Source organism: Sander vitreus, chromosome 11 (assembly GCF_031162955.1).
Source record: "Sander vitreus isolate 19-12246 chromosome 11, sanVit1, whole genome shotgun sequence".
Lineage (NCBI taxonomy): Eukaryota > Metazoa > Chordata > Actinopteri > Perciformes > Percidae > Sander > Sander vitreus.
In genome coordinates this window covers 5,521,642-5,541,222 of record NC_135865.1, presented here as the reverse complement: position 1 = coordinate 5,541,222, position 19,581 = coordinate 5,521,642, and the positions used below count along the sequence as shown (strand labels likewise).

General features: G+C 38.7%; 1 protein-coding gene across 1 annotated transcript in view; it reads right to left on the bottom strand.

Annotated features, from left to right (window-relative positions):
• tfpia (tissue factor pathway inhibitor a) overlaps positions 1 to 15,113 on the bottom strand; it is a 68,314-nt gene extending 53,201 nt beyond the window's left edge. The window contains exon 1 of the mRNA XM_078263187.1: positions 14,936 to 15,113. Coding sequence (XP_078119313.1) covers positions 14,936 to 15,023 — 88 coding nt within the window. The 5' untranslated portion in view covers positions 15,024 to 15,113. The remainder of the gene's footprint in view (positions 1 to 14,935) is intronic.
• Positions 15,114 to 19,581: the final 4,468 nt, after the last annotated feature.

Below are 19,581 nucleotides of genomic sequence, written 5' to 3'. Positions count from 1 at the left end.
CTACTGGCAAAAGGTAAGCTTTAGTGAAAACTGAAAAGTTTGAAAATATGCTTTGCTGAGAGAGATTAATCCAGCTGCTGCTGGGATCACACCTAAAGGAGCAAAAATATTACACATAAAATCTACTTAAATTCAGTTTAAGATTTTTCCTCACTTTTGTCGAAATCCGCAGCACCTTTATTTTTTTTATATCCTGTCTGACGTGATCACTGTGTCCCTGTCATTGTAGATGTCTCAACAGAAAAGAACAGCAGGAATCATGGTAGCATGTCTGCAAATTCCTCTCAAAAGTCACTAGTTTGACAAAGAAGAAACTGGTACTCTGTTCAAATCCACTAGCCTAGAAATCTAGACGCACCCTAGCGGCAGCAAATGTAATTTTGTGGCCAATCATATCGTGTATAGAGTCGGTGGGCGGGCTTAATATAATGACTGCAGAGTTGCGACAGTGCCACGTGAATTCCATGCTACTTGAAAACAAAGAAGATGGCTGCTGCTCTCTTTCGAATCGGCTTTGGCCGCGACTCTGGAAGACTTAAGCTTTTCTTTGAGAAAAGAACAAAGAACGACACTGAAATCATTCTTAAAAAAGGAAGATGTGTTCGGAGTTTTGCCGACCGGATACGGCAAAAGTTTAATTTATCAACTAGCGTTGCTCTGGTTGGCTATGAGTGCAGAAGGAATTTGAAAGACAACCGTTTATCCCGCCCCTCGGATTGAGCCCTGCCAATGGTGAGTTTCCAGACCCAACATCTGGATGTGGGTCTGGCTTGTCAGGCTACAAATCCACCTCTTTTGCTTGATTTTCGTCTATTTCCCTTTCCCAAAGGGAAAATCCTATAACAGAAGAACTGCAAGGCCAAAATGCATGTATGAGACTTCATTTGAAACCGAAATTCTTCTAGTTTCTGAAAATGTGCTTGATTAGCATGTGATTAAAACACAACATACACTACAGCAGTTCAAACATGGTTCAAAATAGTTATTGCAGAAAATATAACTAAAACATACTTTTAAGCCAGGAATGGATGGGGATTGAGCGTTTAGGACAGCCTACAGGTAGGGAAGCGTCATCATTTTGTCCTTTTTTTCTTCCTTTTTTTCTTTAATAGCATGAGCACTAAGATTATGAATAATGCTGTGGTGCTTATGATTTCAGTAAAATGAACTGAATGATTGAATTGCAGAGATTTTAACCAATCAAAAGATGTACAGCATGTCCATATTGACAAAAGTTTTGAACTTTTGTGTTTAAATACTTATTATGTAACATGTCAGAACTCACGTAAGTTACGTGGATGTTTACAGAGTGCAAACAGCTATTATAACCCTAGAACTGGTAATCATTTCTTGATTTATATATACACTGTGTGTTCAGGCAGAACACAAAGCCATTTTTTTAAATGGAGTGATTGCATACAAAGTCAATGTAAAGCCAAGATTAGACATTTTCGCCTGGGGCAGCGCAAATTGACAAGAAGATGTGTCAGTGCAATTTGTCAATGTTGCAATTTATCTTATGAATCAGCTTCATAAAGTAGGCTATAGGGACGAGAGGAAAAAAGAGATTGTAAGAAAAAAAGAGAAAGGACTGGAGTGTCTGGTGAGTTCCGAGTTCAGTAAAATTTTATCAGAATACAGCATAGGAAATCTGCTTAGAAATATAGGAAATATTGGGTAGAACAACACAATGTTATTCTGCTAAATAAAACACCACATAACATATCACATCAAATAAAATATCACATTCATTATTAATTTAACTTTTTTCATTTTAAACTGTACATCTGACAAGGGCTGGGCTGAAAACTGGCAGAACAGGCAGTGACAGTACTTTGATTCAATGGAAATCACAATTGTCAGATTGACAGCACTCTAGGGGTGGGGTGGGAGAGGTGTCACCAAGGTGGGGGTGTGTGTGTGGGGGGGGGTCCTCCCTTCAAGCCCCGCCCCTGGGGAACGTGGCATTCCATCTAATAGCTGTGGAGACATTTTAATCCAAGCCACACATGTCTACCTCCTAGTGAGTCAGGGGATCACCAAAGTTATTTGGATAAATCCTCTGGGAACCGTGAATGGCTATACATAGGTAAAAGGTACATAAACAACAGACCATTGTGTGGAATATGCTTGTTGTCTCACGTTGTTTAAAAAGACATGAAAAAAACACAGCATGCATAATAGCACAGTAGGAGATCTAAGAAACTGTGTGATACAGATACAGATGTGCATTCTATTATTTCGGATATTTGAATATTTCACACAAACCCAGATATGCCCACATCCTGCTGTTATCATATTTGCACATCTTATATATGCATTGAACCTGACACTGTTCTGCACCTGAGCTTTCTCAAGAGAAAAAATTGTAGGGCTGAAGGTAAACAAGGGCAGATCCAAACACACACACACACACAGCCATGACAGCAGATAGCTCCATCTTCACTTTAAAAGATTATATTAATTCAACCTCAAGTACACATATTCTCAGCAGCTCTGGAGTGCAAAAGTGGAGTAATCTCAACTTCAATGACGATCAACAGCGAGCAGTTGAAAACAAGACACCCATGATCACTCCCACGTTGTCTGAACTGGCACAGAGTGAAGACAAAGTGATCACTCTTTCATCGTGTCTTTTATTGGAGTGCTACCTCAACAAGTTCAGACTTCGTTCACCTCTCTCTTTTATTCATTTAACCTTTTGCTATGGTTGAGTGCAAAGCTTACAATTAGTCTGCACACCTTCTCATCATGAGAGGTAGGGTTTCTTTGCTCGTCTTAGCTTGAAAGCATCCAGTCCAACGTTACCACCTAGTCAGGGAGCGGCCCCGACGCAAGGTAAAGTTATCATTTAACGTAAAATCAATATGATTGGTAGTTGAGATGGAAGCTCAACCGCCAAGTCTGGCAGGGGGTCCCCAGGTTTCACGTTACCCCACGGATAGAGATGTTAACAGTAAACCGTTTAACCGAGTACATTTTGTTCGATTAAAACTATCAGTTAAACAGATAGAAACAATTTTATTATTAAAACAAATATTTCAAAAAACATTGCACGGAACATAGTGGCAGGAAGACCGGTATAAGTCAACACTGTTTACGGAATTCGGAAAGTATGTCCGGGCCTCCCAGAAAGGTGAACTGTGACTTTTTTGACTGCTTGTCTATTAACAGTTAATTTTCAGTTTAGGGTCGGTCAGAAAAAAGAAAGAAATTAACTAGCAATGTAAAGATCAACAAGCCACTGACACATATGTTCAAATTTGATTCATTCAATAAATTATTATTTTTTGTCTTAAATCTACCAGCCATTTTATATTATACCAACATTTGCAGCATCCTGAGCCTTTTTTGGTAAGGTTACTAGGAAATCTCAGCCCAGAGTAGTTTTATTCTCCCCAAAACAAGTTTCCTTTTTATTTTTAAAGAACTATAAAAAAATTTTTTTTTAAATCACAACTTTTTTTTGCAACTTTCACTGTCTCCTGGAACTTCATTGCAACAAACAGACAAAAGACATCGCAACTTTTATCGCAACTTTTTACAAAAGCTCACGCGAAATCAGGCATTTTGGGCCGCAACAATCTCAAAAAAAGGCCGCGAAATCCTGGAGGGACTGAGATTTAATCAATCAATCAACGTCATGTGGATCATAAAATACAATTCCAGTGAAATGTAATCCTGTCAGTTCATTACAATTTAATTTGTGCATTTTAAACAGTGTACCGTATTTTCCGGACTATAAGTCGCTCCAGACTATAAGTCGCATCAGTCAAAAAATGCGTCATGAAGAGGAAAAAAACATATATAAGTCGCACTGGACTATAAGTCGCATTTATTTAGAAATTTATTTCACAAAATCCAAGACCAAGAACAGACATTTAATCTGGTTTAATATTAATATTGTGTAGTTTAAAAGTTATTAAACTACACAATAGGACACAGAACAAGGGGCTGAATACGGTAGGTATCCGGTATGTTAACGTAACGTAACTGCACTGTTGACGAGCCTCTCCCAGCAGCACGTTGTTCAAGCACCCATCTGTGGACTCCTTCCTCTAGCTCCGGCCATCTTGATTTCAGCGCGACTAGCTTTCTTTGTTTTCTTCATTGCAGTAAGACTAACCTTTTCGCCAGTCCCTCACAAGTTTCTCTCACTCACTCCAAACTTTCGTTCTGTTGCTCGATTACCGTTTTCGGCTGCGTATTTTACTGTCTACCTGCAGTCGCCTGCCGTTTCTTTTCTTTCTCAGTTGTCTTTAGGAGCAGCATATAGTTGTCACAAGCCTAGAGCGCCTAGAGCGGCTGTAGACGGTAATGTTTTCAGCATGAAATAACATTTAAAAACATGTTAAATTATATATATTTTGATATATAAGTCGCACCTGACTATAAGTCGCAGGACCAGCCAAAGTATGAAAAAAAAGTGCGACTTATAGTCCGGAAAATACGGTAATAAATTAAATATAATTTGCGTATGATAGGGGGTTGCAGTCCTAGGTAGTCTCCTCATTTAGGATCCTAATGGCCTGAGGGTAGAAGCTCCTCCTGAGCCTCTCAGTATCCAGTAACATCTTCCCGACCTCAACAGGGAGAAAAGGCTGGTACCCGGGTGGTTTGGATCTTAAATTAGCCTCCTAGCCTTTTTCTCGCAGTGCCTGGTGTAGGGCTGGGCGATATGGAGAAAATCAAATATCACAATATTTTTGATCAAATACCTCGATATCGATACCGCAACGATATTGTAGTGTTGACTATTGGTCAACACTTTGCTTTCACAAAATATTTACACAATGAGATTTTTTATAAATAATCATCAATAATGTGGATATAATAACTAAGTGGGTAAATGCAAATAATAGAACAGTTACAACAGTCTGGTACGGTCAGAAAATGACATCATTTTACTGTAATGCAGCGTTTAATACCAGGAAAAGACAACACTTATGCCATATTACGATATGACGATACCCAAAATCTAAGACGATATCTAGTCTCATATCACAATATCGATATAATATCGATATATTGCCCAGCTCTAGCCTGGTGTATATATCCTTTATGCAGGGCACCGCCTTTTGTTCAGCTGAGCAAACCCGTATTTGCAAAAGCATGTTTCATGCGATTACTCGATTAATCAATGGAATAATCGGTAGAATACTCAACTACTAAAATAATCGATAGCTGCAGCCCTACACAATAACACTAGCAATCGAACACCATTAAATATCTCAAGCTATATTTACATTTACATTTTTTATCATCTGTACATTGCTCATTTCCGAGTGACTTACAATAACTTGGTATCTCCCACAAGTTCAGTTCCTGTAAGATGCCTCACTTCCTGAAACCCTCTCCCTTAAACAAAGCTTACAGTTATCGTCAGTACGACTCATACAGGAAACCCCAGCGTAGCCTTATCCATCTGCAGATGGCCATTTTCAAAAACTTCCCAAAGAGTGCGAGTCATGAGGGCATGAATAGGACAGGACTACATTCCTAATTAGTATCCTTGTTGGTGTCATTCACCCCCAGTTTATCCTATTATGTGTCAACATTCAAGTGATTAAAGTGACAGGCAGACACTAATGATGTATCACCAGCTGCAGACTCCTCTGTCCAAACACTGCCCTCACACATACAGCACACTGTGCACACAGACAAATGAAGGGACATTTGAACAAAAGGCTTACTGATTTCCCCCCCCCCCCCCTTGAGTACTTAGCAACAACACCAAAACCAGACAGTATACAAGTTACACATGCACCACATGAGCCAGTTTTTACCCAACCACCACAACCACAGTGGTTGACGTTTCTCAAAGGAAGACCAGTGGAATAGTCTTCCTTTACATAAATCTGTATTCAATTACGGCATCCGCATTAGGTCAATTCAGTGTCATTTAAAACATTCAACATCATCCATGAAAGTTTTGTCGGAATTAAACCAGTCCATCTGAAAGATCAAATCTGAGTTAAAACAATTTGATCTTTAATTGAAGTGCTTTCATCAGTCCAATCTGTGTGAACACTGGATTGTTATTTACCTTGCACAGCAACTGGACTCTCGTGATGTCATGATCACACGAGAATCGCATGAAAATCCAAATGAAAATCCAAATGAAAATCCATCTAGTCAGGCATCAAGTAATGCGTTTGTGTTCTGTTCGTTCGAAACAACAATGGCGGCTCCTAAAGAGGTTAGCGTAGGTGCTGCAACAGCATCAGTCTCAAGAGTATTTCTTCATTTAAAGAAGAGCAAATAACGGTCCTGAAGGCTATTCTCAATGGAAAAGATCTTTTGACTCTTCTCCCCACGGGCTTCTGCAAGTGTTTGATAGACAGATGGTTCATCTAATCACCTGCCAAGTAAAGTACTGCCTGCCCTTTTCCAAAGTGTTTCCAATGACGGATTCTCAAACAAACCATCTGGCGCATCAGGTTAGATTATTATACCAAAGTGCATCATCCTTCCAGCTCAAACACAAACAAAAAAGAAGCAGAGTCCAAAGTAAAAAGACAGAAATTGATTATGATTATGTTTCTTCAACCTATGTTTGTCTTCTACAAGTGCTAAACATGGCCAGTGTAGTGTGTGGTCAGTATTTCAGAAATGATTGTAGAACATGCATTTAAATGTCTGAATTTTGTGTGTCTGGACTATACTATATAGCGCCCCTAGTTCCGATGAAACAAAATAAAGTGTCCACACCAGGTGCACTGCGTCATCCTTTAAATCTGCTCTGGGGATGTCGTGGCCTGTAGCGCTACAATACATGATGTTCCAAAGTATTTTTTTTTCTTTTTAATCAACTAAGCTTATCAATAAATAGTTGGGACAAACCAACAATCAAAAACCCAAAACATAGTCAAATGACAATCATCTAAAACAGAGACAAGAAGTAAATCCTCACATTGGAGAAGCTGGGACCAGAGAGTCTCTAGCATTTATACTTGATAGATGACTTAAATAAATAATTGATTATCAAAATTGTTGCTGATTAAATTCATGCATTAATGACATGAGCTGTATATCACATTATGTGCAAGTCATGTTATGTTCCTTGGCACCTTTAGTGATGATGATTCGCAGTTGGCCAACCTTTCTATTTACTGCTCACTTTAGATCAACCTAACATACTTGGTAAGGGAATAAGAGCAGGAGACATTGCATGGGTCTGCTTAAAAACCTTCCGTGCTTAACTTTCTATTTTAAGCTGTAAATTACACCTCAGCTCACTAAAACACCACATTTCAATACAGAGTACATGACGTGTACCTTTGAGCTTCTAATGGAAGCTAGTAATGTAAATGCTGAACCCTTCTATTTGACAGTTCCCATGCGGATGAATAACAACCATTGGTTGTTGCACAGCCATATGATTCCAACACTAACATTACATCATAAAACTAATTTCTATCTGTTTGGTCTATTAGGCCTATATCACTAACAGCCTGTTGCCCCGGAGCTGTACTATCTTCTCCTGCCAGGAAGCAAATAAGATAGCAGAGAGATTTCTCGCCTGTCGGTTTTGGGAATGAGTCTGCTCTCAAACTGCCCTCAGTTCTGAGGCTGCCCCGCTGTAGCTGCGAAAGAAAAAATTTAACCATCTTGTCAAGTTAGTGGAGAAATGACCAAGGTGACAGTATCTTCTCTCTAAATATAGAGCCGAGGAAGTATCCTTTGCCATTTTCTAGAGGCGACAGTGCATAGGAAACACAGATTAACCTGTGGCTCATGCTCCTCCGAGTGCATTTGTCATCTCTGCTGTTGTGTCAGCTTCGAGAGGACAGGCATTTTCTCACACAGGACTGCATATCTTCCCCATATTGCGATGCAGTCAGCCTTTTATCTGGGGGTAGGATACTAGTGATTCAAAGGTTGGACACTCCATGGACAAAAAATTTCCCTGGAACAAAGTCTTTTGGTTGAGCATCTGCTGTGCGCTGTGTTACAGTCTATTGTTCATTGTTCCAAAAATTGCTTTGAGTTCATTAACTCAGCATTTGTATTCTTGTCTTTGTTTCATTACACCCACTCGCTGCCAGAAAACAGTCAATTAGCGCTCTGAACTAGCATTCCTGCTGCCATGTTATACAACAAGGTGCCAGTTATTTCATATTCTGCAGCAAATGATTCAGCAAGGAACTTTTGAACTCTACAGTCTGTGTCACTCTGTATTTGTTTTCAAACAAAATCATGTAAATTCCCAGTCAATCAGATTACATAATGGGAGTGTCACAATGAGTTCATGACGTCAACTCAGCTGTGGGCCATCCTTATTCTGGTGTTTATTCATGATTCAAAGATTGATCGATTAGTTGTCAGCTATTACATTAAGTGCCAACTATTTTGATAATCAATTAATCGGTTTGAGTAATAAAAAAAAATAAATTCGAACAATTAAAATTCTCTGATTCCAGCTTCTTAAATGCAGTGATGTTGCTAGGTACGCGTCCTGGGTCTCTGACGCATTCAAATCCGAAAGTACGCAGTAAACTCACTATCCATGCGCCCAGAGGACGCACACTATTTTACCCCCTGATAATTCTACGTGGTGAACAACATCTGTGTTTAAAATCATAGAAATACACAAAAGAAATGTTGATGTCAAAAAACAAATCCATCCACATGTCAACATTTTATACCCGTCTGCTGTAACGGAGCTCCGGTGTTGTGTCTAAGTCTGTTCCCCCATCATATGGCTTTTTCCTTTCATCCAACACCGGGATAGCCAATTGACAACAGAACGGAGATTTCCTCACTGTTCATCGAGGAAGACTTGCTGCACAGATTTCATTTCTACGAAGGTTACAAACGTAGCATTGGTAAATAAACTCATGTGGCCACTGATCTATACTGTATTCACTCATGTTCAATATGACACCAGATGATGCTTTTCCATCCAAGACAAGATCCCGTTTTGTTTATAGTCTCATGACTGAAAGTAATATTAAAAATTTGAATATTTCCTGGTTTCTTAATTAGTCCATTACTGAATATTATTGAGCTGTGGACAAAACAAGACATCATTTTTATAGACCAAACAACTAATCTATTAATCAAGTAAGAAATCGATTAATCAACAATAAAAAATAATCATCGCAGCCCTAGTATTCATATACATTATCAGTGCACATTTTATATATCAACTAGGGCTGCACAATATGAGGAAAATATGCGATATGCGATGACGTTGAATATTGCTATAACGATATTACTTGCGATTAATAAACAGATATTATAGTGAACTCAGTTCTGCTGGTTTCAGTATTCTGCCAAAATGCAACAAGTTGCTTGTTGAACTTAAAACAAATGAAAGGAAATTATTTACAACATTCTTTTATTGAACAAGTTGAATATAAAAAGGCACCACTAAAAAAAGACAGTTTTGATGACATGCAGTTTTCTACTGATATTTTCTTTCAACTAAAACAAAGAATCTCTGAGTGTCTTTTGTTGCAGCCTTTCGCGATGTGATTATTGCGCCAGTTGATATTGCGATGACGATACAGAAATGACATATTGTGCAGCCCTTATATCAACTACACAGGAATATATACTGTGTACTCACTGTAATTACTGAGACAGGTAGAGGAAAAGAAGTAGACAACAAACGCATGATGACTAGACAACCAGTGTACTAGCTGGAGGCGTCACCAAGAGTGGAATTCAACCCCCTGTCTCTGAGAAGTAGAGTTACCTTTACTGTTGTTGTGTTGGGAGCAAGCTATGTATGTTAATGCTGGGCCACGTGCACAATGGGATTCAATCAAGTATGTTTTTCAAAACGTCACATACTGAGATTCTCAGTAACATACATGCCAGTAATGGTCAGGAAGCTGAAGAAACACCTGACAAAGACTGGAAAGACTCTTTGAGAGCCGTTGTTAATGGGCATAGATTACATTTTTTTTGTGCTATTGTGACTCACACAAGTCATTTTCACTACTGACCATTTTATTTTATCCATCCATCCAACACAGAAAAGCAGTCTTCTTTAAAAATCTTCTGAGAAAAACAGATGTGCTGGGACCATTCGGTGTATGACGGAGATAAGTCTACACACTACATTCTGGCCTCCAAGAGATTCAATGAAAAGCTCTTTGAAGTATTTTGGATCAAGTCCAAGTCACATTTTAGGTCTTTGGAAGTCAAGTCCAAGTCAAGTGTCAAGTTTGTAGAGCTTAAAGGTCCAAATTAAGTCTTTAGAGGACAGGTCCAAGTCAAGTTTTGATTCCTTAGAGAGCTAGTCCAAGTCTTGTCTCAGCTCTTTAGAAAGCAAGTCCAAGTCTGTCTCAGCTCTTTGGAGAGCAAGTCCAAGTCAATTCTCAAGTATTAAGAAGGCAGGTCCAAGTCATGCCTCAAGTCTTTAGAGGCGATAATCTAAGTAATGTATCAAGTATTTAGAGAGCAAGTCCAAGTCATGACTCAGGTCTTTAGAGAGCAAGTCCAAGTCATGTCCTTGGTCTTTTAAGAACAAGTCCAAGTCAATTCAAAAGTCTTTAGAAGGCAGGTCCATGTCATGCCTCATGTCTTTAGAGGCAATAATCTGAATCATGTCTCAAGTTTTTAGAGAGCAAGTCCAAGTCATGTCTCAGGTCTACAGAGGGCAAGTCCAAGTCATGTCTTAGGTTTTTAAATGCCAAGTCCAGTCATGTCTTTAGAGAGCAAGTCCAAGTCATGTCTCAAGGCTTTAGAGGGCACTTGTAATTAAAAGCAGACTGGTCTCTCATATTTTTATGTTAAAACAACTTTGTATTTACAGTGTTATTCTTTGGTAGTAATATTTTACAATGCACTGTAGATTGCTGTCCATTCTCTAATCTGAATTTGGAGTTTTATTAGTGTGCAACCTGCTAGATGCATCCCCTGTTATTAATTCTTCATGACAGTTTGGCAGAACTCCAAAAGGCATAACTATATTCATTAGAGCTGATTTCAATATATATGGGTCACCAAGTCAAGTCTCAGTTTATTGCCTTCAAGTCTCAAATCAAGTCGAGACTGCACCCAAATAGAAGGTGGGAGTGTCAAAATTGTGCGAGTACAAACACAGAACAGAATTACATCATTCAGAGAAGATTTTATACAGTTTGAATCATTAATAGTCTGTCTCATAATGCTGTTGTCGCCCCCAGACGGAACTGCTGCTTTCGCTGCAGTAAAAAAGCTTCAAGGTGAGATTCATGTTGAGACAAAACAGACATTCTTTTATTAAAAAAAAACTAAAGGCCTGCATACTGGTAAGTGCAGCAAACATTAGGTAACACCTCATTGGCAAGGCCGAGAAGTGTCAACACTGTCCAGTTATAACTGTAGTCATCTAATGGACCCAAAATAGTTTTTGTAGGCTAGCACTTTTCTGAAGTCTACTGCTTATTGCAAACACTAATTAAGATGGCACATGTTACACCGTTTCCTCAGTCTATGCCCTGAGGTTCCCTAATAAAAGGACCATACACTTCAAACAGCAAGTTGTGCATCTAATTACATTTCTGCACAAATTAATGAGACACAATGTTTACTCCTCCGTGAGACGATTAGTGAAGCTCCTAAGAGCGTGCACCAATGATACTGATGTTTAGTTACAAAAGGGGCTCAGTGAGTCCCTTATTGTCTCACCTCTCAAGAGCACATATATGATATGCAAATAGTGACAGCTAATGTTTATCTATGAACCAAACCTTGTTAAAGGCCACTGTAAGTAGCTCAGATTGCCTCTCTGTATTTACCTATGACTTGTATTCCTAAATCGCTGATAAATGCAAAGTATAATTGCCAAAGTGGTAATCTGTTTTTTTGTAATACTGCCTGGAGGCTCAATTTGTGTTTTGGAATATTTAAACACTCAGAATATTTGTCCTTATGTGCTTTAAGGTTAACCCACTAAATGTGTGTTGTTTGGCAATGTTAACCATCAATAAATGTCAGTTGATGGCTTGTAGGAAACTGGAAGCCTCTTAAATGCAAAATATGTTAAATGCTTGTTTAAGGAAAGGCCACAATGTATGAGAATATTCAATTCTGTAATAAATAAAGCACAAATACATTGAAATTCAAATATATTCCAATAAGATACAATATATTATGCAGAACATTCAATAACAACAATCAAGGTGTTGCTAATCTTGTCATGATGCGATTTTGAGGAAGTTGACCAGTGGGCATACCTATCAAAAAAAAATCTGTGTAGTTCTTTAAGATACAGTAGATCTAACCAATTTGATTAGTTGTAACTTATTAGCTAGACTATAAATCAGCCAGACATATAGGCCTATATACGGCCAATTAGTAACAAGAACATTGTAGAAAATCATAGTAGTTGTAGAAAGTATCATCAAAATCATATTTAATCTTTTATTAAGTAACAGAGAAAATGATACATGTTTTTATATCCTCCCACCCCAATTATTGCAATGCCTATAGCAGGTCCAAATTTTTTTTAATACAGCAGCCAAACTACTGACCAGAACATAGTGTTTCTAACACATCACACTAAATTTACATTCACTACACTGGCTTCCAACCTTTTTTTCAAATATCCCTTTAAAGTACTATTTATCACATGTAAGCCTTTGCATGGGTTGGCGTCGGGAATATATCACTGCATATCACGATTATTTTGTGATATTTTGATTAATAGTATAGTAGATAATATTGCATTAGTAGTGGTTGGTTTCTGGGACTTAACAAAATATTACAAATCTGTCATGCGTTATCTGCAGTGTGCCTGAAGGGTACTTTAACACAACAGGATACATATACAATGCAAAGATAAAAGAACGAACCAGGAGGGATAAAAGGGGCCCACAGTTCTATGGTGCCCCAAGGCCCACTAGAGAGTTAATCCGGCCCTGGCCAACATGACCACAATGTAACTAAGCACAAAGGGCTATTGTTATGTTCTTAACAAACCTTTATAGTTTAGGGTTTTCATAAAAATAGCAAAAAGGCTTTGCCGTTGGGGACAGAGTGTGAGTATTTTACGAAGAAGAATTGTATTTGTAAAATATTTCTAAAGACAACACAATTTCTCACCATAAGATGCTCAGACTTCATGCTTTACTGCAAATGCAGCTCATAGACTGTAAATGTTCTTTCTATACAGGGAAATGATGCATACAACCGGCTGTATGTTACTGAAAGATAAGAGAAGGCAGACACTGGCATTAAAGGCATCCAGTGACGTTCAGCACCAAACCTCCCAACTGCCTTTAGCTGACCTACCACACTTTGAATGACCTTTCTGGAATAAAAGTGCTATGTTAAGTAAATATCTTTCTTTAAATGTTTGTTAATCAATGCCAACATTTATATAAATTAGTACCAATTTATGTTGCCTTGTATACAAGTACACTAATGTAGTGATGTTGCATTAACATATTATTTTAGGAAGCAAAACGAGTGCTACCAGGGTATGGTTACGAAACCTTTGAAAAATACCTTCCACCACTTGGATCTCTTAGGACTTTTATATGTTAGAAAGAAGACTGAGTATTTACTGTGAGTCTTGAGTAATAAAGACGATTTTGTGTTTCAATGTGCATGTACTACAACTGCATAGCTTTCAGTAGTGAAGCCAGCTCAGTTACTTGCTCCCAGGGATGGAAGGGTACTACAAGAGTATTACAGTTTCTCTTCCACTTTGGAGCAGACCTGCCTCCACTCAGACCTTTCTCAGCTTGTTGAGTATCTGACATCTAATCCCACCAGCCTCATTACCGCCTGCAAGGCTGCTGTTGCGACATGACAGTGCAAGCCAGGAGGAGAGTTGCCAGGCGGTTCAGGTGCAGGTCGCGGCCGCTATGAGAACTGCTGTCGGTGTGGACTTTGGCCCTGTCTGACGCTACATCTCTCCACTCCCTATGAAGGACTTTAAAACTCCTCCAACACAACAAAACAATCTGAGTAGTGCGTCAACTGTATTGTTGATACGGAGCAGAATTGCAGTCTAAGCATTGGTTACCAGTGGAGGAAGAAGTATTCAGATCCTTTACTTAAGTAAAAGTACTAAAACCACACTGTAAACATACTCTGTTACAAGTTAAAGTTCAGCAGTGAAAATGTTAGTTAAGTCAGGGTATGTAAGTGTCATCAGGAAAATGTACTTAAAGTATTACAAATAAAAGTATTCAATGCAGACAAATCCTCACATTTTAGAAACTGGAAAACAATCCAAACAGTTCTGTCAATCAACTAAGTGTTTAATCAGCTAATCATGTATGCCTGCATTTTGTTTTGGTAGTTTAATTTAACTACATGTTTATTTCAAATATCTTAATTTGTAAAGTAACTAGTAAATAAAGCTGTCAGATTAATGTAGTGGAGTAAAAAGTACAATATTTCTCTCTGAAATGTAGCAGAGTAGAAGTAGAAAGTGGCATGAAAAAAAAGACTCAAGTGAAGTACCTCAAATTTGGTATAGTACTTGAGTAAATGTACTTCGATCCATTCCACCACTGTTGGTTACGCTATGGATTGTGTGTTATAGTGTGTGGGGTATTACACATAATGATTGATCACTCCTTAAGCAAAGCTAACACAAAGCTAACACACAACCCATTTGTTATTTAACAATTGGTACCGTTTAAAGAGTCATTTTAAGGCGCACCTATTCCGTTTGAAAATAACTACGCTTAGGTCTTTAGTTTAAGTAAAACGTCACAGGCACATCAAGATATTAAATGAATATTACAGCGGCAATAACACGTACTTGAAGGCAACACACTATATGCAAGTCCAAACAAGAATAAAGTGAAGCCAAGACACATAACAGTGTGAATAACTTTACACTCAACTCCACTTTACGCACCACTTCGTGACGAAAACTTTCTAGCGCTGTCCTTCAAAAGCTCAGACGAGTTGTGGACACGCTGAACACAGTTCAAATAGCAATCTGCACATACATACTTTGTACTTCCAATCCTCTTACCTTCTCTAGGTCTTCTGCAGGACCCAAAACGGGCTAGACAGGAAAGAGAAACAGCGCACAAAATCCACCACTTGTTGGACAGAGTCATGCTGCTGAACAGGGGGCTGGTCCGCGCTGAATGTAAAGTTAGGAGGAAAACTTCATCAAGTTGTAGGGCTGAAGGTGGGTGGGTGGGTAAGTGGGTGCGTACTTCCGTTTGATAACGCTATGCCAGTCTGCAGGCACTGTGAAATTAAAATTCTCTGTAATTTCCTGGAGGGACACTTGAGGAAATAAAACATTCCCTTTGACTCTTGAAGTTTCCCAAGAAAAGTTTTTTTTATTCATACCATGTTATCATATTACCCGGTTTTATTTCTCATCATTTTTCTCTGGAACTGATGAACTGTAGCAAGCCATTGCATCTTTTCAACCCCTTAACAACACTTTAATCCGCTGCAATTCTTCTAAAAGTGCTGAGAAATATTCCTCTGAAGGCCATCGCCCAGACCCAGCTGTCTGTTTCATTCAGAACATCCATACCTGAGTTATTTGGCCTTTGGAGAGCCTTTCAGCTCCCCCAGGCCTCTGCTAGTGACACTTAACTGTAATTGAGCTTCAAGAAATGATAGTCTGCCAGCTCCTTCGTACTCCATACTTTCATAACGTGAATGAATTCATTACACTGTGTTAAAGACGGGTGTCGTCTACCTTACAGATTGTGTAGTCCAAATTTGTGATTTTGGGGACATACAATAAAAATGGACTTGGCTGGTCGTAAGATGAAAGCAAAGGCAATTGAATAGGTTAAAGCCACAGTAAACTGGGCTACTTCACTTGATGGAGGCAGTGTCTGTGTGCAAATATAAAATGTACACAGTGTGTATCGTAACCATAGACAGTAAAAGAAATGGACACATTGACACCGTTGTTTTCTACGGAGACCGGTGAAGTCTATAAGAAGCACTTTTCCGGTGAAGGCTGAGCTTTTCTGAGCAGCCTCCAACTGAGCTTGACTACGACACAATCGTTAGCCTATTTTTACAAAAACGGCTGCTTCGGAGCCATAACGTGAGATACAAGGTAATGGAGCCTTTTATACATTGTTGTGTTTCTTTAGAAATAAACAATGGACAAATGAAGTATTTAAATGCTTCAGATGTAAAGTTATTCGCTGTCAAAGTGACATCAAAATGAATGGCAGTCAATGGAATGCTCACGGCGGGTGAGTGCTAGTTAGCATCAAAATGGCGCCATAGGAGGTACACTTCGATTAACATTTTGTGACCCTCATTATGCTACCCTTGAAGTTTGGTGATATTTTGAGCCTTTTTAGTGGTATAAATAGCGATGTGTTTTTACTTTCCCTGTGCCCTGAATACTAGCGTTGTAAGCTAATCAGCGGTCCGTGCTAGCATCTTTCAAGCTACAAACTCATTCGATTAGCATGAAAACATGTCCCAGAGAGCGACAGAGTGGGTACACATCTGTTAATAACCCCTAGGTTTGTTTTGCACCGGAATTGTCCTTTAAGTTTAGCCTTGACCTTTACAGTTTATTTAATTTAGCCCCGTGAGGTCCTGGTAGTTTCAATGGCCATAGCAGTTGATTTTAGTCGACAAAAGATGATCGTCATGCGGCGGTAACAGCTAAGTTTAGGTACCAAAACCATGAGTTAACATTGGAAAAGAAAGTTTGTGGTTTGGGTTAAAACACCAGACCCCTTAAGTAGTACTCCTGGGACACCAACATCCGTAACCTGGGTGAAAGTCTTGTGTTTTCCCCTTAACTTCCTTGGGACACAAACTCTACTCCCCCACTTAAAAACCCTGTGTTTTATGGAAGTGCCAAACTATACAATGATATTTTGGACAATATGTGCTTCCAAGTTTTATAGCAACAGTTTGGGGAAGGTCCTTTCTACGGAGCCCCATAGAAAAAAAAAAAACGAAACTGTGCGCACAGAATAAAAATCCGTTCCCTTGGTTTCATAAACTGTGAGCACGGATTCATAATCCATGCCCTTGGTTTTATAAACGTGAGAACGTTAGAAAGATATTCACAGATTCCAACCTCCGGGACCAATTACTCTATAGCAAAAAATATTCCCCCAAATAATGCATATGCCAATTTTTTAAAAGTAAGTGCTGTAGTAAAACCACCAGAAGACTAATTATCTGCAAGGTAAGTTTAGAGACACCGCTCTTTTTAATTATTAAAATATTAAATGTTTTTGGCAAAAAATATTCCCCAAAATTATATTGTGCTTATTTTTGAAAGGTTAGTGCTGTAATACAACCAGCATGGGGCCGTCTATGTGCAGAGTAGTTTTGGAGTAGTTTTGGAGTAGTTTTAGAGACATGACTCTCTGTGATTATGACATATGTTAATTTTTTTTGGCAAAAAATGTATACCAAAATTATGAATATGCTTATTTTTTAAAAGTAAGTGCTGTAGTACAACTAGCAGGATACAGGTTATAATTGAGGTAAGTTTGGAGACACTACCTTATTTAATAATTTATTAACTATTTTTGTTGTATCTCTTTTCGGTGCCCCTGCTCGTAGAGACGAATGTTTTTTCTCCAGGAATCCGTGCGAACAGTATATGAAACAGAGGGAACGGATTTTTATTCTGTGCGCAGAGTTTCGTTTTTTTTTTCTCAGCGGACCCCGGGGGGCCTCCCATTTCAACAGTAGTAAGTTCAGTCTTCTGCTGGTTCAAAGTTCAGTAAAAAAAACTAGACAGATTTAAGCACTGTTAATCATTTTGAAAGCTCAAAAATCATTAACTTTTCTGTGGCTTTTGCAGGGTTTCATAAAGCTTAAGTTCTAGACAGGAACATATTGTATAGGGAAGGGGAACTCCAAAGCCCAAAGCCACTGATTCAATCAGTAAAAATAATGATACAGTAGCAACTTAAAGGTGCAATATGTAATACTGCCAGCTAGCGATTAAAATAGTTACTGCAGTTCACTTTCAAAACACTGGAGAGTCGTTTCCCTCCGCCCCCTCCTCCCCAGACTCGAAAATCAGGTGGGTTGCCAAACTGTAATACACAAACAAAAATAAGGTAAAATTTTTCGACACAGGCAGCATAAATCCTCACGTTATGTTTAACGTTTGCGTTAGCTATTCTAGCTAGCTAGATAACTAGCTACGTTAATGTTTGCTAACGTTAACGTTACATCGTTTAGGAAATGCTAACGTTAGAAAACGCAAATTAAACTTTAGCAGTCACGCTAGCGAAAGACTAATCGCATTTGTAAATTCAGTCAATTTAGAGTCAAACTTGCGATTTGTCATACTGTATAGCTAGTTACCTGTCACGGTGGTTGTTGCCAAGAAAGTCAACCGATGTAGCCCGCCCCCCGGCCACTCCTCTGGTCGGTAAAGTTAGCCGTTAGCGTGTGTTAGCATGGCGGCGTTAGCCAGCACCAATCGGTATAACTTCACCGGCTGTGTGTGTCAATGTTTTGCCAGTAACTAACGCGATTAACGTTACTCTATATTAATTTAACGAGAGTACCCAAATGTTTAAATTACTTAAAATGCAATTCCCTACTAACGTTGGTATACGTTAAAAGTGAAGCAAGATGCTTACCTGTTCAGAAGGAAATTAGCCAACTCAGTGTCTGTCTCAAAGTCCTTTTGGTCTCTAAGCTGTCTCCATCTTTCAAATGCATCTCCAATATTTACCCGTGTTTTATTACGCCGAGGTTTTTTAGGTTGTGTAGAAGCCATCTCCGTTGATCCCGTTCGTTTGTGTGCTGCTTCCATGGCTGTACTACAGCTGTAGCTTGCTGGGTTTACGTTTCTACAGGTATATCTGGCAACCCGGCCTGGTTGTCAAACTGGGCAGTTGATAACAACACACAGGCCAAAACATAAACATAAATTCCGTCACGGAACGTAAATTTCAAAAAGAAAAAATACTGACATTAGCATTGTTGTCAGAAAAGATAGTAGTTCAGCTTACCATGTTTCCTTAATATCTGATGAGGCATTGGTGTCATTTTTTTATTTATTACAGTACATATATTACATATTGGACCTTTAACCCTTGTGTTGTCCTTCGGGTCACCGGGACCCAAAGGACAACACAAGGGTTAAAGATTTAGTGCTAATAATTAATTTGTACATTAAATGAACACCTACTACTTTGAATATTGTTAAATACAATCTCCGTAACTTCAGGTACTCATAGTCTTGATTAAGGGGTTTGGCTTTTAGATAAATCTGACTGTTGTAATTGTCAAAGATTGATCGAAATTCCGTAGTGATTTTAATGTATTGTATTCTTTATAAACTCCATCCGCCATCAAAGAAAGTAAAAGATATTCAAAGAAAGTGAAAGATATTCAAAGAAAATGAAAGATCAAAGGAAGTGAAAGATATTCAAAGAAAGTGAAAGATATTTCAAAGAAAGTGAAAGATATTTCAAAACGGACATTGTTCTAAAACTGATGCCCACACTCAAACGTGTTGTGCTGTCCTCAGACGGTGTCACAGTTGCCAAGACAAGCTGGACAAGACTGAGATATGGGGTCCTGGCCCAATTCCCCGTAACAGCTGGGAAAATCTATGCTGGGAAAGTTAACATTTGTTTCCTCTCCCTGAAGGGACGCTGAGGTGCCATCAAACCAGCCTCCTAAACCCCAACTGTT